At 46.1% G+C, this 18027-nt stretch overlaps 2 protein-coding genes across 18 annotated transcripts in view; one reads left to right on the top strand and one right to left on the bottom strand.

Annotated features, from left to right (window-relative positions):
* TTLL5 (tubulin tyrosine ligase like 5) overlaps nt 1–3040 on the bottom strand; it is a 315903-nt gene extending 312863 nt beyond the window's left edge. For 13 of the 16 annotated variants that reach the window (XM_006052853.4, XM_006052852.4, XM_006052848.4 and 10 more), the window contains exons 1-2: nt 2594–2730; nt 834–1002 (exon numbers count right to left, since the gene is read on the bottom strand). In XM_006052853.4, coding sequence (XP_006052915.4) covers nt 834–907 — 74 coding nt within the window. In that variant the 5' untranslated portion in view covers nt 908–1002; nt 2594–2730. Of the gene's footprint in view, nt 1–833; nt 1003–2284; nt 2425–2593; nt 2731–2863; nt 2885–2909 lie in introns of those variants that run through there. The other 3 variants (XM_006052845.4, XM_025296474.3, XM_006052846.4) reach the window with 3 other exon arrangements.
* A 17-nt stretch (nt 3041–3057) lies between these two features.
* ERG28 (ergosterol biosynthesis 28 homolog) lies at nt 3058–12386 on the top strand. 2 transcript variants are annotated; one of them, XM_006052843.4, is made up of 5 exons: nt 3058–3207; nt 5536–5699; nt 8262–8352; nt 11902–12020; nt 12147–12386. In XM_006052843.4, the coding sequence occupies exons 2-5, from the start codon at nt 5567–5569 to the stop codon at nt 12224–12226; spliced, it is 423 nt and encodes a 140-aa protein (XP_006052905.1). In that variant the 5' UTR covers nt 3058–3207; nt 5536–5566; the 3' UTR covers nt 12227–12386. The 2 variants fall into 2 exon arrangements, with proteins under 2 accessions (XP_006052905.1, XP_044780656.1); XM_044924721.2 differs by lacking the exon at nt 3058–3207 and adding an exon at nt 3374–3395.
* Nucleotides 12387–18027: the final 5641 nt, after the last annotated feature.

Genomic DNA, 18027 nt, shown 5'->3' on the forward strand with positions numbered 1-18027 from the left:
TAATAACATCTTCAGATGTTATTGTTAAATGGGATATGGCAGTTAAAGCCCTTAGCATCACCTATAGCAGCTACATTTCCACTATCTTCATTTATATTCTTGTGAGAATCCAGCAATGAAGAAACTTGACTCTTATCTAAAAGAACTTGAGAAAGCCATGTGTCTCAATAGACAGCACAGGCCTCAGAATTCTAATGGCCTGTCCCACACTTCCTCAAATAATTTATTATTATCATCACTCTATCATCCTAAAGGCTTTGGAGAAAATAACCAATGTCACAGTGCTGGGAGACCTACTTTTCTTCCACATCTAAATAATTCAAAAACTCCTATGTTAGGAGCTCTGATCAAGAGTTGACTAAGAGCTACTACCTGTACCATCTAGGGCCGATGTTCACTCATGAGGCCAGAACAGAGCCTTATCTCATTTCAGATAGCTTAAGTGAAGTGAAGTGAAGTCGCTCAGTCGTGTCTGACTCTTTGCGACCCCATGGACTGTAGCCTGCCAGGCTCTTCTGTCCATGGGATTCTCCAGGCAAGAATACTGGAGTGGGTTACCATTTCCTTCTCCAGGGGATCTTCCTGACCCAGGGATCGAACAAGGGTATCCCGCATTGGAGGCAGACGCTTTAACCTCTGAGCCACCAGGGAGGCCAGATAGCTTATGGTCATCCCCATAAAAGATCCCAAATTAGACCATGTATGGAGACTAAAACCAGAGTCAGATAACACCAAAGGAAGGATATTGGATAAAAGAGGATAGGGGTAAAATAAAAGAGAACTATCTTCCAACCTGAAGGCAAAGGGACAAAAGCAGGCTTGCTATTACTTACTCCTGGCTTACCACCTCCTCATCCTCTGAGGATGATGCTGTTTCCTCCAGGTCCCGGGCCATCACGACTGGCATTTCCTTTAGAGTTTGTCATGCAGTCAGCAGACGGGGGCCTCAGAGACCTTTCCTTGCACATTCACTGGATCAAACAATTTGGGTGGCACAGATTCCTGCAAGAGAGACAAAGGATCTGAAATATAACCCAGCTGTCTTTATGTTCATTATTAACGGCGATCTTTTATGTAACTAAAACAGATATTTATGTAAATAGGGTCCAGCCTCTAGAAACTTACCTTTTTTCACAGTGCCTCACATATGGTACAATGATCAAGATTTTTTTTTACAAACATATTGTCTGTCCTCTGTGTATCTGAAGAGAGGCTATTAAGTTTCCTGTGTTTCTTTTACATACTAAATCTAATGTGCATCAAAATGATAGGGTTACTTAAATTTTAGGAAAATCTGAGATATGCAGCTGATTTCCTTGATAGCAAAACCTGACATGAGCTAAAATGAAAAACCCAACTTTTAAGATCCTTCCAAATATTTCTTTAGAGTATAGATAAAATACGATCATGATTCCACTGAAATAAATACAAGCAAAAAATGAATATATTCTGCTGAATCAAGGTTGTAAATAGCGGCGGGGGGGGGGGGGGGGCGGGGGGGGGGGCGGGGGGGGGGGGTGGTGGCTGAGGGGAGAGGGGTCTGTTCTTCCAAACGCTCTCAAAAATTATTCTCCCTTACTGAAAATCACAAACTATTATCCGAATATCAAATAGACATTAAAATTAGCCTATTTCTAATTATAATACTTTAATAGAGAAAAGGTACATTTCATTGTGTGTTTGAGGATGGACTAGAAATAACAGATAAGAAAATGTTTGAATAACCATAATCCTATTACTCAAAGATTACCATTCAATCTTTCCAAACCTTATTTTTCTATGCATTAATATATGTTGTTGCTATGTTGCTAAGCCGCTTCAGTCGTGTCCACTCTGACGCTGTGCGACCCCATAGACGGCAGCCCACCAGGCTCCCCCATCCCTGGGATTCTCAAGGTAAGAACACTGGAGTGGGTTGCCATTGCCTTCTCCAATGCATGAAAGTGAAAGTGAAGTCGCTCAGTCGTGTCCGACTCTTAGCGACCCCATGGACTGTAGCCCACCAGGCTCCTCCGTCCATGGGATTTTCCAGGCAAGAGTACTGGAGTGGGGTGCCATTGCCTTCTCCGCATTAATATATGGGATAATCTAAACAGGGGGCGAGGAAAGCCAGTTCCGACAAGGATTCCCTACACATGTTCAGCGAAATGGGCAGTATGGAACAATCTCAAGGCTTTCTACCGAGTATCCCCAACAGGATTTCTCAGTATTTCCCAAAATGTTGGGAAGTCCCTTAAATTCATACAAAAGAAACTAAACCTCCAAGCGACGAAGGGATGCCAACCTGTCCTAGGCTGAGAGCTGGGCAGGAACAGACAGGGCGATCGGAAGATTGAGGGCACTTGCCCGAGGAGTGTCCTCTCCCTAAAGGGATCAGGCTCTCAGATCCACCCATGGCTCAGCCCATCCCAGGGAGGTCCTCAGATGCTCCCCACGGAAAGGACGCGGGGAGCCGCAGCCGCTGCGATTCAGCCCAGCGCGCCCGGAAGCCAACAGCTGTCCCGGACAGGGAGAGGGAAGTGCAGCGGTCGGCGCCCGCCCGGACTCGGGGCGCCCTCTCTTCGGGGAGGAGAGCGCGGGCGCAGGCGTTTACCTGTTTCATCTTCCCATCGCTCGGGGCAGGCAGGCGGGGACAGCGCTCTGCGCCTACCTCCCTCCTCCTTCCCCAGCCGGGCTCAAGGCCGCAGCCGAAGGCGGCTTCCCCCGTTACTACAACAACCAACCAGCAACCGCCCGCTCGGACCCACTGCGCAGGCGCCTGCGCCCCGGCGCGGAAGACGCTTAGCTTCAGGCGCGTACAATTGTCGTCACCGCCGCGACGAGCGGGCACAGGGCTCCGCTCCCCACATAAGTCTTGACTTACTTTTCCTGCTCTTTCCCCCTCCGCCCCCAAAAGATTGACTCCGAACCTGGAGTGTTTTGCTGCGCTCAACAGGAGGGTTCACTGCAAGGGCGGCGTGCTGGGGGTGAGGTTTGCGGATCGGCAACCGCTGATTGGTAGTAAAGCGGTTCACGCCCCATCGCCTGCTCGAGCATAACCTAAACAGCCAATCAGAACGAGGGCTGATCGCAACAAACCAATGCCGGAGCCGGGCTGAGAGTGGGGGCGGGGACAAGTGGTTCAGGTAGACCCAGGTCTGGAGCTGTGCTAGGGCAGTTCCTTTGCTGCTGCTACTACTGCTGCTGTGCCGAGAGTACTGTCGCCAGGTAGGGTGAATGTTGGGCGGGGTGGGGGGTGGAGGTGGGTGTCTGTGTGGCTTCTAATGGAGAGGATCCGCACAGCCTGAAGCAGTGGAGATGGGACAGAAGAAAGATACCCGGGAGGCAACCTTGTAGGGGGAAAAGAGATTTCAGAGACCAAGAGAAGACGAAGCTGGGAAAATGAAGGAAGCTTGGTAGGTACAGAACGAGTGAATCGATGAACAAATGAGTGGCCACTCTGAGCCTGGCACAATACTAGAAACTTTTGCTTTCTAAAGTAATTCTTATAATAACTCTTGGAATAGGTAATTTTAATCTCCATTTTGCAGGTAAGGAAATCTAAGCTATAAAGTGTAAATTACTTCCCCACAGTCACACAGCTACTGAAAAGTGAGACCAGGAAAGGAAACTCTCACCTGACTCTAGTAAACCACCTTACCTTTGCTGGCCTGTGCCTGGGTAAATTTTGAGAATAGACGTTGGATACTCTAACAGGCCCTCAAAAGCTTTGAGGAAGTCGTGCTGAGGGACTGGCAGAGCAGTTTGAAAGAGTGCTCAGGCTCTGCCTTCATCATCTATCTTCTGGAGTTTCTGAGAATTTCTGTGAAATGGGCATAAGTTCTGTCAAAGAGAGAGGTCATCCATACAGCTTTTCTGATTCTGAGAGCTTAAGGCTCCTGGTGAGGCAAGTGAGAAAACAGTATGGTAGGGGGAGTGGAGTGTGTGTGTCTTGGCCCATGCTGAAACTGCTTGTGATTCCATTAGAGCTTCATTCTCTCTGGACTTTAACAAAGTCCAGTTTTGTGATCCATTTGCACTGAGGGGTTCAACCACTGACCCTTCTATCTCTGGAACTTGCTGTGTTTTTTGGTGCATCACACTTCTGCCATTACTGACTTTAATATTTGTTTCAGCTGAGTAATGTAGGACCATGCCAAAAGGCCTACTGTCAAAGTGACAAAGGAAGCCTGATAATTTATTGCCACTTAAGGTTCAAAAAATTATCCAGACAATAGATAAACCATGGGTCACATACCAAAGATGAGAAGAAGCACTTCCATGATTCGATTTTTATCTACATGGTTTTTATTTAAACCAAGATGATTGAAATCTGTGCTCAGCAATGGTTGATCGAACATTTTGTTCTGTTTTTTAAATAAAAAGTACATAGCCTGATGGTATTTTCCATACCACTTGAGGACAGGTGGCTATGGCTCGCTTGTCTCTCACAGAAATGGAAACTTCATCAAAATATGCTCAGTGAGACATCTTAGAGACCAATAGACCATGGTTTTTATCTGAGCTCTTTCATCTATAGACTGTGTAACCTTAAGCAAGTCACTTAACACATCTATGCCATCCCTCATCTATAAAGTGGAAATATTAATAGTGTCTACCAACTTTGTTTAAGGATTAAATGAAATAATATATGATAGGTGCTTGGCACAGTGCATGGCATATACAAGTCCTCAATAACTGTAGATTCTTCTGCAACCCAACACCAACATTGCTGTTTCCTTCTCCATCTAATTTTCTTACTATTTGTCAACTCACAACAATTTATTAATTTGTAACTTTTATATTGTTCTCCTAATTTATGAAGCATGATGTCCCTGAAAACCAAAGTATAGAAAAGTTAAAGCATATTAATAATGCCCTCAAACCATACATGCCACTCAGACATAGAAGGCTTGTCTGTCCTTGGAAGGATCGCTCACCAGTAGCCAGGCAGGTATCTATCAGTAGATTTATAATCACCTTTGAGCTACTTGCAGTACAAAAGGTTGACGTGAAACACCAGGTTACAAGTAAAGATCCCAGGGGACTAATTCTAGCCAAGAGAAGAGAGTGCTGATTTAGGCTAATATTTTGGAGAAATTCCTTAGACAAACATAAGCATGGTGCTGCTTATTTCAGAGTATACTGTTGACTCACCACTATTAGTATGATGAAATATTGAGACCAATTTCTGTGAGTCTTACACTAAATTCCATTTTATTTCTTTGTAGTGACGTTTGGACACCTCCCTCTCTTCTGTTTCTTTCTTTCCATTTTTCCCACTGGGTTTGTCATTTCCACCCACTGCATTATTTAGTCTTTTTACTCTGGTCAGCACACTTTGATTTAAGGTAGATATTCAAAGGCAGTGTGCCAACCCTATGAAGGGTGCCTGGGGATAGACGAGCCTCCGGCACTTGGGAGAGAAGTTTATGAAATCACTGACAAAGTAGGATTAGTACAGCTCTCATGAATGGGACACAGGTTAACTACAGAACTTATGGTAGAAGCACATTAACCATCTATTGTCTCCTGCCCTTTGCTTTTGTTTCCAAGGCAAAAAGCCCTCTCAGGTTGGAGGCGAGCCATGAGCCGATTCCTAAACATGTTACGAAGCTGGCTGGTGATGGTATCCATCGTAGCCGCGGGGAACTCACTACAGAGCTTCCGAGACCACACCTTTCTCTATGAAAAGCTCTATACCGGCAAACCAGACCTGGGTAAGAAAGCAAACACCTCCATCCTTTGTGGTAGTGGCTTAAATGGTGGTCCCCAGACCTGGCTTTACATCACAATAACTGAATAACTAAAATCAAACAAAGCACAGGTGGCCAATTCCCTCTCCAGACCCAATTACTGAATCTTTCACCCCCTGGATGTGTCACAGGAAGTTCTTTTTAGAAACTTCCCAGGTGATTCTGATTCTGCCTAAGCTAGTGATCCTAAGCCACTAGAGTAACAGACGTGGTGGATAACAATTGGTCCATTTTGCCCGCAAGCTTCTCTGAATACCTTTCCCTTCATTTTACACTGCCCTTGGCAGCTGGTCTGTACAAATACCATTACAAAAACAAGTGAGGAGACAGACTTCTGATGACTCTGATACCTGATGAGGAAACCATGAAGAAGGTTTTCCTGTTGCTTCTTTCAGAAATCAGGTCATGGGCCGTATGGTTTATACCCTACATTGCATATGGAGAAGTACTCATCCAAGGTCTTCTCAAACCATGACACAGACCCTGAAAAGATATCCAAAATCCCTCCAGGTTGGTTTCCCACATGAACTTCCACAGGCCCACGATGGCTTTTCCCAGCGTCCTGAGCCTCTCTGCTGGAGAGTGGTTGCACATTTCAGCTTGCGCTTCCCTGCTTTGATACGTGGGGTGGCTTGAGCTGCCGCACCATTTCATAGTAGCGACAATTCTATGTCACATATATAGGTAACCTAGATTCAGGCTCTGACCTAGCTCATTTTTCTGCAACATCTGGGTATAAAATGAAAGTAAATAGGCTAAGCCTCACTTTGAACAAAGCTTAGAGAACCTGGAAAAGTGGGTGGAACAATTCCACTTTTCACCCTCCAGTGCTGTCCTCCGGTGGTCCAGGAACTCTGTATAGATTCACAGGTTTTTAGAGGTCATCTTACCTAGCCCTTTGAATTTAAAGTTGAGACAGAAAAGTCCAGGGGTTATGTGATTTGTCGAAGGGCAATAGGTGAGCAGAAGTGTGTTTGTTAGCTTGTGCAGGCCTGCATGCACACACAGCCCGGAAATAGGTCCCTCGGGACCTCCTGGTACTTTGCTGGTGATACCAGGACCCTGGAGCATCCAGTAGAAGAATTTTACTTGATGCCTACTCTGGTTAGGATTACTGAGATACTCCATTTGTATATCTCACCCTTAGTGAGATATATAGAAGTAGAATAGAGAAATTTCCTATCTTTCCATCAGAAGAGCTATCAAAATGCTTTAAAAAGAGTGTAAAAAGAAAAAATATATATAGCCCTCCAGGACTGACTTCCCTGGTGGCTCAGATGGTAAAGCATCTGCCTACCATGCAGGAGACCTGGGTTCCATCACTGGGTCGGGAAGATCCCCTGGAGAAGGAAATGGCAACCCACTCCAACATTCTTGCCTCAAAAATCCCATGGACCGAAGAGCCTAGTAGGCTACAGTCCATGGGGTCACAAAGAGGCGGACACAACTGAGCGACTTCACTTCAGGACTAACCGTTAAATATTAGTTTGGGATATGGGATTTTTTTTCTCAAAATGACTACCATCTAAAGATCTTTGGGGTTATGAATTTGGTGTTTCTGTCTGGTTTTCCAAAGGCTCAAAAATCCTTAAAGGAAAATCCTGAAAGACCTTTCGGTTGTGAGTCTTGTCCCTTAAAATTTCTCTTGCTCAGGAGACCAGCAAAGGAAGTATCTTTGCTTTTCACCGTAGATCAATGCCAGTACATTAAAATCAACAAGGCAAGGCTTTAGAAAATACCAGGGGGGTTTCAGCCTACCTCCAGAGTATACGATTTCACTGATCTGGTATCCAGGTCTTGGTAATTTGATAAAATTTTGTCAGTTGATTCTAATATATGCCCAGGGTCAAGAAGCACTGTTATGATGGACTATGATTCACACTCTCTGGAGAAGATATTAGCACAGCAGTGCCAGAATGAAACCAGCAAGAGCAGAGTGGCCCCAGCAAACACCAGAGCTTTGTTCCCTTCCCGCACACACAGGAAACCAGCCTCATTAGGGTTTCATTCACATAATATAGATCTGAATTCAGGAGATCCAGGGACCTGGGTCTCTTAAAGACCAGGTGTGGGTGCAGGGCTCAGTATTTCTGTGTTCTGTCCTGCATCAGCCTCACTGAAAGTCTGCTGACCTCCTAGGCATCTTGCATTGACAGACCGCTCTCCACCGTGTTCCTCCACACTTATCCTGATTCAGACTCACTTGCTTCACCAACACCAGAGCGGTTTCCAGGCAGAGCCATAAACCACTAACCCAGGAGTTACTGTCTAAGTGGGCTGTTTGTTGGGTTTCTACTCTTGGAACTCGCCCGCCCAACTGAAGGCATTGGAAGAGAAGCTGAACCAGTTCTCCTTCCGGAATTCTTTCCATCCCTTCTAGTTCGCATGTGCAGCATCAGAGCCTGTACTTTGCCCAGCCAAGGGGATCGCAGGCTCAGCTCTCTGACTCCTCCAGTGAAGCTGGAGGAGTTTGGAGGGAACCCTGACACACCCTTCTCAACACTCCTGCTTGTTTCTGCTGCACAGTGAATGGCCTTCAAGCTCGGACCTATGGAATCTGGACGCTGCTCTCATCAGTGGTTCGGTGCCTCTGCGCCATCGACATTCACAACAAAACGTATGTAAAGGAGGGAACAGCATCTCCCTGTGTTGGAAATGGGTGCTAAGCAGAGCCATTGTGTTCCTCCCTCAGAGACTTGTTTATCAATGCCAGTACGTGAAAATCAACAAGGCAAGGCTTTAGAAAATACCAGGGGTTCCTGGGCCCATCTCCAGAGTGTATGATTTAACTGATATGGTATCCAGGTCTGGGTAATTTGATAAAATTTCTTCAGTTGATTCTAATAAATGCCCAGGGCCAAGAGGCAATTATGATGGACTATGATTCCATCATATGGCCTATGATTTGATACAGTAACCTAGGATGTGAAGATAAAAGATTACTAAGTACCATTCCTTTCAGGGCTATAAAACAGAACAGGCCTGAAGGTCTTTAAAGCTTAACAATTCTTTGAAACGGACACAGCAAACTGGTTATGTTGTGATCCAGTGGCCTGCATCATATCAGTCTACTTCTTTACTAACGAGTTAGCCTTTCTACTAAAGAGGTAGTGTGCTTGCTCTTTTTAGAGAGGCCATGGCGTGCCTATACTCACATTCCTCCTTGAGAGGCAGGGTGAACAGAAATCACGATAGGTGATATCAAGAGCTCACCAGTAAACAGCTGTTTGTTTACACAGAGTAATGAAGGGAGGGTCACAGAGAAACGAGGACTCCTCTGTATTCTGCCTCTTCAGAGGGCTCACACAGACTGTGTGCATGTGTGCGTGCATGCTCATGTCCAACTCTTTGTGACCGCATGGACTGTAGCCCACCAGGCAAGAATACTGAAGTGGGTTGCCATTTCCTACTCCAGGGGATCTTCCTGACCTAGGGTAGGATCAAACCTGCATCTCTTGAGCTCCTACATTGGCAGACAGATTGTTTACCTCTTTGCCACCTGGGAAGCCCCTCATACAGACTGCTGCTGCTGCTGCCACGTCGCTTCAGTCATTTCCAACTGAACTATGGGGTGCGACCTACCAGGCTCCTCTGTCCCTGGGATTCTCAGGCAAGAACACTCGAGTGGGTTGCCATTTCCTTATCCAATGCATGCATGCTAAGTCGCTTCAGTCGTGTCCGACTCTGTGGGACCCTATGGACAGCAGCCCACCAGGCTCCTCTGTCCACGGGATTCTCTATGCAAGAATGCTGGAGTGGGTTGCCATTTCATTCTCTGTCATACAACTAGTGTGGAACAAGTGCAGCCCCTGGGCTAGATAGTGTTGTAATCCGAACTGGCCACTGGAGGGGGCTCGAGCTTTCTTTACAACACCAATCATCACCGCAATTTAGGTGGAAAGTTTGCTCAGGTCCCCAAGAGAGGCCACCAAAAGAATTTCATACCAAAATACTTTTGTGTTAACCAGACTCTCAGCATCTGGGCAAGAGAGGAGATAGTGATATTTATTGAGCCCCTCTTATTATACCAGATGCTTCTACATGACTTTGATGAAGTCTCCTCCTAGTAGCCCTGGGAAGCAGTGATTTTTGTTGCTGATTCTGTAGATCTGCATATTAGAGACTCAGTTCATTTAAACTGAGAAGACTAGGACAAGTGGGATTTGAGGGCTGTTAGCACTGTGATCTCTCCAGCTTTATTTTTTTGTACTTTTGAACCTGCAACTATGGTCTACTTGTTCTAGATTGATATGTATTTTTGGAAGCAGCGAGGTTTAGTGGAAACACTCTGAGGCCCAAGAATGAAAATTAGAAAATAGGCTCTGGTCTCATTTCTGTTGGTAATAGCTTTGAAGCAGCAAGTTTATTATAGACCTTCTCTGCATTTCAGTCCCTTCATGTATAAAATGAGACTCGTGGATCTGTTTTTCCTCTCAGGGTGACTGGGAGGGAGTAAGGACTGCATAATCATTTTAACGACCTTTACCATGATGAAGAATTACTGACAAGTAGAAGGGGTGTATCTTTTCTTTGTTGTGCTTTGGGGATGAACAGGGACAGCTGAGACTTAACTTTAGGTCTCTTACCCATTCATTTCCCCTTCACCCAACACAGGACAGCTGGAAATGCTGACTTCTATTTCCAATTTTTTTGTAAAGCCTGGATTTTTTGTCCCTGTGCTTCTGATATGCTCTCTGATTATATTCCCTCCCTAACCAGAAACCTCACCCACTCTAGTGTTCTTGCCTGGAGAATCCAGGGACGGGGGAGCCTGGTGGGTTGCCGTCTATGGGGTCGCACAGAGTCAGACACGACTGAAGCGACTTAGCAGCAGCAGCAGCAGCAACCAGAAACCTGAAGTCAATTCCTAGCTGTTCTCACTTTCTGAAACAGTCTGCATTCTTCCTATTTAATCGGTCTTTCTCTAAATAAGCCAACTTTCACCTGAAAGAAAAAAGACATCCAGGAAGCTTTAACTGAAATCTGTAATATTTTATTTCTTAGGAAAAAGGTATCTGAAGCAAAAATGTCAAGATCGTGAGATTTGATGGAGTAGGGTATTGGTTGTATAGGGGTAAATTCTATTATGAATGATTTTTTTGTATGTTTGAAGTATTTCATAATTTTTAAATTTCATAGTTAAAGAAGAAAGATACCAGCTATCAAAGTGGTCCATCTTCCTATAACTTCTGTGTTCTCCACCTCCTTGTCAAAACTGAGGAACAAGTTATCTTCCTATGAGGTTGTCATTGTGTCCTCCATCTGACCATTTTGCTAGGTTAAGATGCAGAGTATCTTAAGATGCAGCCAATGTTGCAAAATCATCTAAAAGTCCCAGAAAGGCCCTTGCTACCCATTCCTCATTCATGCTCTTCATTCAGTGGCATCCATCAGATGAGCACTGACCAGGCCCTGGCCAGACACTTGCAAAGGGGGCTTGGACTAGAGTCAAGCCAGTTTGAGTAAGTAGAATACATAAGTGTGATTGATCCAGAATTGTCTACACTACCTAGGATTTCCATAGTTCAGACTCTGCTATCACTGGCTTCACCACCTTGCTAAGACTTGCAAAGCCACTCTGGATGGCTGGGTCATTCTCCTCTCGATTTAGCAGTTGAAGGCTTTGGTTTTGCCCTGCTGCTGCTGCTGCTAAGTCGCTTCAGTCGTGTCCGAATCTGTGCGACCCCATAGATGGCAGCCCACCAGGTTCTGCCATCCCTGGGATTCTCCAGGCAAGAACACTGGAGTGGGTTGCCATTACCTTCTCCATTGTGTGAAAGTGAAAAGTGAAAGTGAAGTCACTCAGTCGCATCCGACTTGTAGCGACCCCATGGACTGCAGCCTACCAGCCTCCTCTATCCATGGGATTTTCTAGGCAAGAGTACTGGAGTGGCTTGGCATTGCCTTCTCCATTGGTTTTGCCCTAGAGGTGAATAAAATTGATGTGATCTAGCAGCTGCCATCTGTGGGGTCACACAAAGTTGGACATGACTGATGCAACTTAGCAGCAACAGCAGCAGCAGCCAGGTCTTTCGCGGGACCAAGTCTCCTTTTTCTTTAGCCATAGTCATTTCCTGGGTTTTGATTTGTGTGTTTCAAGTCTGACTACTTCCTCTACACTGAACAAGCTGTACCTACAATCCCATTTCTGTCTGCTCCCCTGTAGGCTGTACTACATCACGCTCTGGACCTTCTTCCTCGCATTGGGGCACTTCCTCTGTGAGTTGTTTGTATTTGGGACCGCGGCTCCCACGATTGGCGTCATGGCACCCCTCATGGTGGCAAGTAAGCATTGAATGGCCCTGGAACTCCCACAGGAGCCATCCCAGCCCTGAGGACCAGCCTTATACAAGTAATCTAAGCAAGCGCAGTGCTTATGTCAGCCACTAACCTTGTCTGTCTGTATTTAAGGTATCTCAATCCTGGGCATGCTAGTGGGGCTCCGGCACCTAGAAGCAGAACCAGGATCCAGACAGAAGAAGAGAAACTGAGGCCAACATCCCCATGTCCAAGACGTCATCTCCCGCCTTTGCTCACCTCTTCCGTCTCTATGCTCTTCAGTTTCATTTCTGCTCCATCATCCACTTCTAGCCTTTCACATTTGGGGTTTTTTTTTTTTTTTCCTTTAATTAAAAATTTTTTAAGATATAACATGCATACAGAAAGTCAGTGCCATTTGAATGTATGTAAAGAATCAAATTCTCTAAGCCAGGCTTCAGCAATATGTGAACCGTGAACTTCCAGATGTTCCAACTGATTTTAGAAAAGGCAGAGGAACCAGAGATCAAATTGCCAACATCCGCTGGATCATGGAAAAAGCAAGAAAGTTCCAGAAAACCATCTATTTCTGCTTTATTGACTATGCCAATGCCTTTGACTGTGTGGATCACAATAAACTGTGGAAAATTCTGAAAGATGGGAGTACCTGACCACCTGACCTGCCTCTTCTGAAACCTGTATGCAGGTCAGGAAGCAACAGTTAGAACTGGACATGGAACAAAAGACTGGTTCCAAATAGGAAAAGGAGTACATCAAAGCTGTATATTGTCACCCTGCTTTGTTAACTTATATGCAGAGTACGTCATGAGAAATGCTGGGCTGGATGAAGCACAAGCTGGAATCAAAATTGCTGGCAGAAATATCAATAATCTCACATATGCAGATAGCACCACCCTTATGGCAGAAAGTGAAGAAGAACTAAAGAGCCTCTTGATGAAAGTGAAAAAGTTGGCTTAAGACTCAACGTTCAGAAAACTAAGATCAAGTCATCTGGTCCCATCACGTCATGGCAAATAGATGGGGAAACAGTGGCTGACTTTATTTTTCTGGGCTCCAAAATCACTACAGATGGAGATTGCAGCCATGAAATTAAAAGATGCTTACTCTTTGGAAGGAAAGTTATGACCAACCTAGACAGCATATTAAAAAGCAGAGACATTACTTTGTCACCAAAGTCCGTCTAGTCAAGGCTATGGTTTTTCCAGTAGTCATGTATGGATGTGAGAGTTGGACTATGATGAAAGCTGAGCACCAAAGAATTGATGCTTTTGAACTGTGGTGCTGGAGAAGACTCTTGAGAGTCCCTTGGACTGCAAGGAGATCCAACCAGTCCATCCTAAAGGAGATCAGTCCTGGATGTTCATTGGAAGGACTGATGTTGAAGCTGAAACTCCAATACTTTGGCCACCTGATATGAAGAGCTGACTTATTGAAAAGACCCTGATGCAGGGAAAGATTGGGGGCAGGAGGAGAAGGGGACGACAGAGGATGAGATGGTTAGATGGCATCACCGACTTGATGGACATGGGTTTGAGTGGACTCCAGGAGTTGGTGATGGACAGGGAGGCCTGGCGTGCTGCGGTTCATGGGGTCACAAAGAGTCGGACATGACTGAGCGACTGAACTGAACTAAACAGAAAGAATCATTTTAGAATGACGTACATCTGTCCAAATCAAGGAACTGCCAATATATCTGAAGCCCACTGTGTGCTCTTCCCGCACCCACAGCCTCTTCCAGGACCACCTTTCCAGCCTTCTCCTTTTTTCATTTTATTTTTAACTGTTGACTTGACTTGTATGTTTGGAAGACACAAACTGTGAAACTTCAAGCTGCTACTTTGCCCAGAGCATTGCCACCAAGGACTGCTTTGAGGGGTTGTCCATCCAGGTTGGGTTTCTCTCTGCTGCAGGACCCAAGACTCTGAACCATCTGGGGGACAAGCAGTTCTTCTAAGAAGGGCTTGCCGGCCAGTGAGCGTAGCCCCTGTCCTCGTGCCTACAGGTGGATCAGGGTTGGAAGGGTCTTTTAGACCTTCCAGTCAGCTGTATTTGTGTAATGAGACTTGTAATAAATAGAGAAACCTTCTGGTCTGATCCGTCCTGGTACTTTGGCCTCCTCTAAGCCCAGAGTGCCCCTGTCCTCCTCTGAGGCCCAGCAGAGGAAGATCCCAGCTTTCTGCTGATCAAATACAGCATAATGAGTAGGACAGTGCAAGACCCAGGTAAACCTGGCTACCTTTTATCTCTTGTTCATTTCTCAAGAAGTCAAATCTTCCTCCTCTCTGTCCCCACCTTCAAAATTCTGAGCACACAACTGAACAGCCAGAACCCTCTCTTGTTTTCTTCACAAAGAAGAAACAGGTTCCTGAGAAAGCAGAACCAGACGACATGGAAGAAACAGCTGTATGAGCATGAGAAGAGCACTGGAGCCCAAGGACAAGGCACTGGAGCAGACGGCTGCCATCCAGACTCAGCCCTGAGCACCTCCACAGTGGCTGGACCCTCACACACAGTGTATAGGTGCGAGAACCCATTCACAACTTCAGCGAGTGTTTATTGAACACTTACTCCATGCCAGACACTTGGGAAGGGAAAATGAATGACCCAGGCAATGTCCCTAGGGTCAAGAAACAGACTGTCAACAAGCCCACACCTGAAAGCACAACCCCAGACAGTGCTAAGACTCTAGAAAACCAGGTACCGTGATTCGGACGAGGAGGGTGGTACAGAACTCAGATCACTGGGAAAAGCCTCTCTGAGGAGGTGGGATCTGAGTTGAATATGTGTGAGGCAGTATTTGAGCTTCCCTGGTAGCTCAGACTGTAAAAGCGTCTGCCTACAATGTGGGAGACCCGGGTTCGATCCCTGGGTTGGAAAGATCCCCTGGAGAAGGAAATGGCAACCCACTCCAGTACTCTTGCCTGGAAAATCCCATGGATGGAGGAGCCTGGTGGGCTGCAGTCCATGGGGTCGCAAAGAGTCAGCACTTAGTCTTGTTCAAAGACTAAGATCACTGTAACTACAGAATGGTGATGTTCCTAAGTGAAAGGGAGGAGTTGGAAAGGGAGCAGGGGGCTTGTGAAGGGCATTCCCAACCAGTTAAGGCTCTTCAGGTGAAAGAAACAAAATCTTCCTTAAACTAGCTGAAGCGTAAAGATAACATTGGCTGACAAAACTGGAAAGAGGATTATAGGCTTCAGGAATGGTTTGATCAGGACTCAGTTCCATTTCTCTGGAGTTCTTTTGACTCTGCCCTCCTGTGTTGGCTTCATCCCCAGGCTGGCTTCGTTCATGGTACCAAAAGCGGTTGTAGCAATTCCAGGCCTCGTGTCCCCACCTAGAAAGAGAGCTCTGTGGTACAATCTATCTTTCCCTTACCAGCTATTGTAGGAGGCAGTAAGAAAAGCAGTGATCTTACAGAGAGTTAATGTTCGGGTGGAGGTCTGCAGGGAGCCCAGCTTAGAAAGGAATGAATGAAAGCACAAGACGATATGGGTCTTCTAGGCGTGCCTCAAGGAAATGTGATTCCAAGTAAATAAAGGCAAGATCCCAGAGGATCTACAGAAATGATACAGAGTATTTGGCAGCTACTCTGGCTATTAGGGTTCTCAAACAGCCCAGGCTTGGCTCCCTTCCCAGGTGATATAAAGTGGAATCCTAACGTTGTTTGTCTGCCTAAGGATTGCTGACAGAGAGGGAGCCAGAGTGCCCCAGACGCAGTCAGCTCGCTAGAGAAGAAATGTCCAGGAAAGTGATGACTGCAGCCCATTCCTGTAACGCACATAAGGTGAATGCATTACGAAGGGAAGAGGGACAGGAAGGGGAGCAATCCAGAACTGCAGAAAACAAAACTGGATTCCGGCCCAGACAGTCTGCTGCACGAGTGCTGTGCTTGTAGAACAGACATGCCAGCCACCCCGGGAGATACGGCCAGAAACCACAGTGGGCTCTTGGCAGCAGGCACACTCGGGTGATGCTGTCCACGCTTGGCAGCAGGCACACTGTCCTCGTGTGGACGCTGTGTGGAAAGCAGTCCCAGTCCTGTGTTAGGCACCGAGTTGCAATCCCCAAATAGGCCAGGTGTAACCTCTGCAGCCTCATCTTAAAAATAACCCACAAGGGGGAAAAACCTAAACAGACATTTCTCCGAAGAAGATGTATCGCTGTCTAATAAACACATGAAAATATACTCAACATCACTGATTATTAGAGAAATGCAAATCAAAACCACAATGAGATATTACCTCACACTGGTCAGAATGGCCATCATTAAAATGTCTACAAACAATAAATGTTGGAGAGGGTGTGGAGAAAAGGGAACTCTTGCACTTTTGGTGGGAATGTAAATTGATACAGCCACTATGGAGGATGGTATGGAGATTCCTTAAAAAACTAGGAGTAAAACCACCATATGACCGAGCAATCCCAGTCCTAGGCATATACCGTGAGGAAGCCAGGGTTGAAAAAGACACATGTATCCCATGGTTCATTGGAGCACTGTTTACAATAGCTAGAACACAGAAGCAGCCTAGATGTGCATCAACAGATGAATGGATAAAGAAGTGTTACATATACAGAGTGGAATATTACTCAGCCATAAAAGGAACACATTTGAGTCAGTTCTGATGAGGTAGATGAACATAGAACCTATTATACAGAGTGAAGTGAGTCAGAAAGAGAAAGAGAAATGCTGTATTCTAGTCCACATATATGGAACCTAGAAAAATGATACTGAAGAATTTATTTACAGGACAGCAGTGGAGAAGCAGACATAGAGAACAGACTTATGGACATGGGGAGAGGGGAGGAGCAGGTGAAATGTATGGAAAGAGTAACATGGAAACTTACATTACCATATGTAAAATAGGTAGCCAACAAGAATTTGCTGTATGGCTCAGGGAACTCAGACAGGGCTCTGTATCAACCTAGAGGGGTGGGATGGGGGGAGTTTCAAAAGGGATGTGATGTATGTATACCTATGGCTGATTCATGTTGAAGCTTGACAGAAAACAACAAAATTCTGTAAAGCAATTATCCTTCAATAAAAATTAAAAAAAATAATAACCCAGTAGATGGCAATGTCTATGCAGCAGAGGACCACCTCTCATGGTATGGAGCCCCCACCCCTCCTTCCCATTCCCACCCCCAAAGCTGTCTCTGCCCCAAAAAATGACAAGGCAAGCCATAATAACTATTTATATATTAAAAATAAAGCAATAGTTTCAGTAAGCATTTTGTTTATGCATTTTAAGTCACTGAAGAGTAAACACTTTGGCCTTATCGAAAGGAAAAAACCATCACTGTCCACTTCCCTCCCACCCCTAACTCAGTCCTCCTGCCAGAAGTTTGGCTTCTCTTATGTGCAGAGTATCTGTGCACACAGACACAGACACCGCGGGCTCACCTCGGGTCCTGGCCCAAGCACCGCTGCCACGCAGGCCACTCCAAGGTGCTGCGGCCAAGGCAGTGGGCACAACAGAACAGCACAGGCGTCTTGATTACAGAGCTCAGGGCACAGGAGAACTGGCAGAAACGTCTTATTTTGAGGCGATTCTCCCCAAGCCCTTGAGTAGAGCCAGATGCAGGCAAGGCAGGAGAGGTCAGCTTGGGCTGGTTGAAAGGAGTCCCTTTAAATTCAGGGTGTCTGAGAAAGGATTGTTGCTGGAAGAGGGATGAGGAGAGGCTGCAAACACTGTCCCCACCAGAGGTGGACGAGGTCATCTAAGCCAGCAGACCCAAGGCCCATTCAAGGACCACCTCTCCTGCCCTTTCATCTCTCGGGAGACCCTTGGAGTTCTCGGGGGCAATGATCCAGGTGAGTTTGCAGTGAAGCACACAGACAGTAGGCTGGGCTCGCCCTTCCTCTGGAGAACATCTCCCTAGAGAGGGGCTGGAGCAGGAAAGTGAGGCAGCAGCCAGGACTGACTCCAGGATTCTCTCTGCTCGCCCCCTTCCCCCAGCTCCCAGAACCTGCAGGGGGAGGGCAGGGGCCCAACACGTGTGGTGGAAAGGG

Source organism: Bubalus bubalis, chromosome 11 (assembly GCF_019923935.1).
Source record: "Bubalus bubalis isolate 160015118507 breed Murrah chromosome 11, NDDB_SH_1, whole genome shotgun sequence".
NCBI lineage: Eukaryota > Metazoa > Chordata > Mammalia > Artiodactyla > Bovidae > Bubalus > Bubalus bubalis.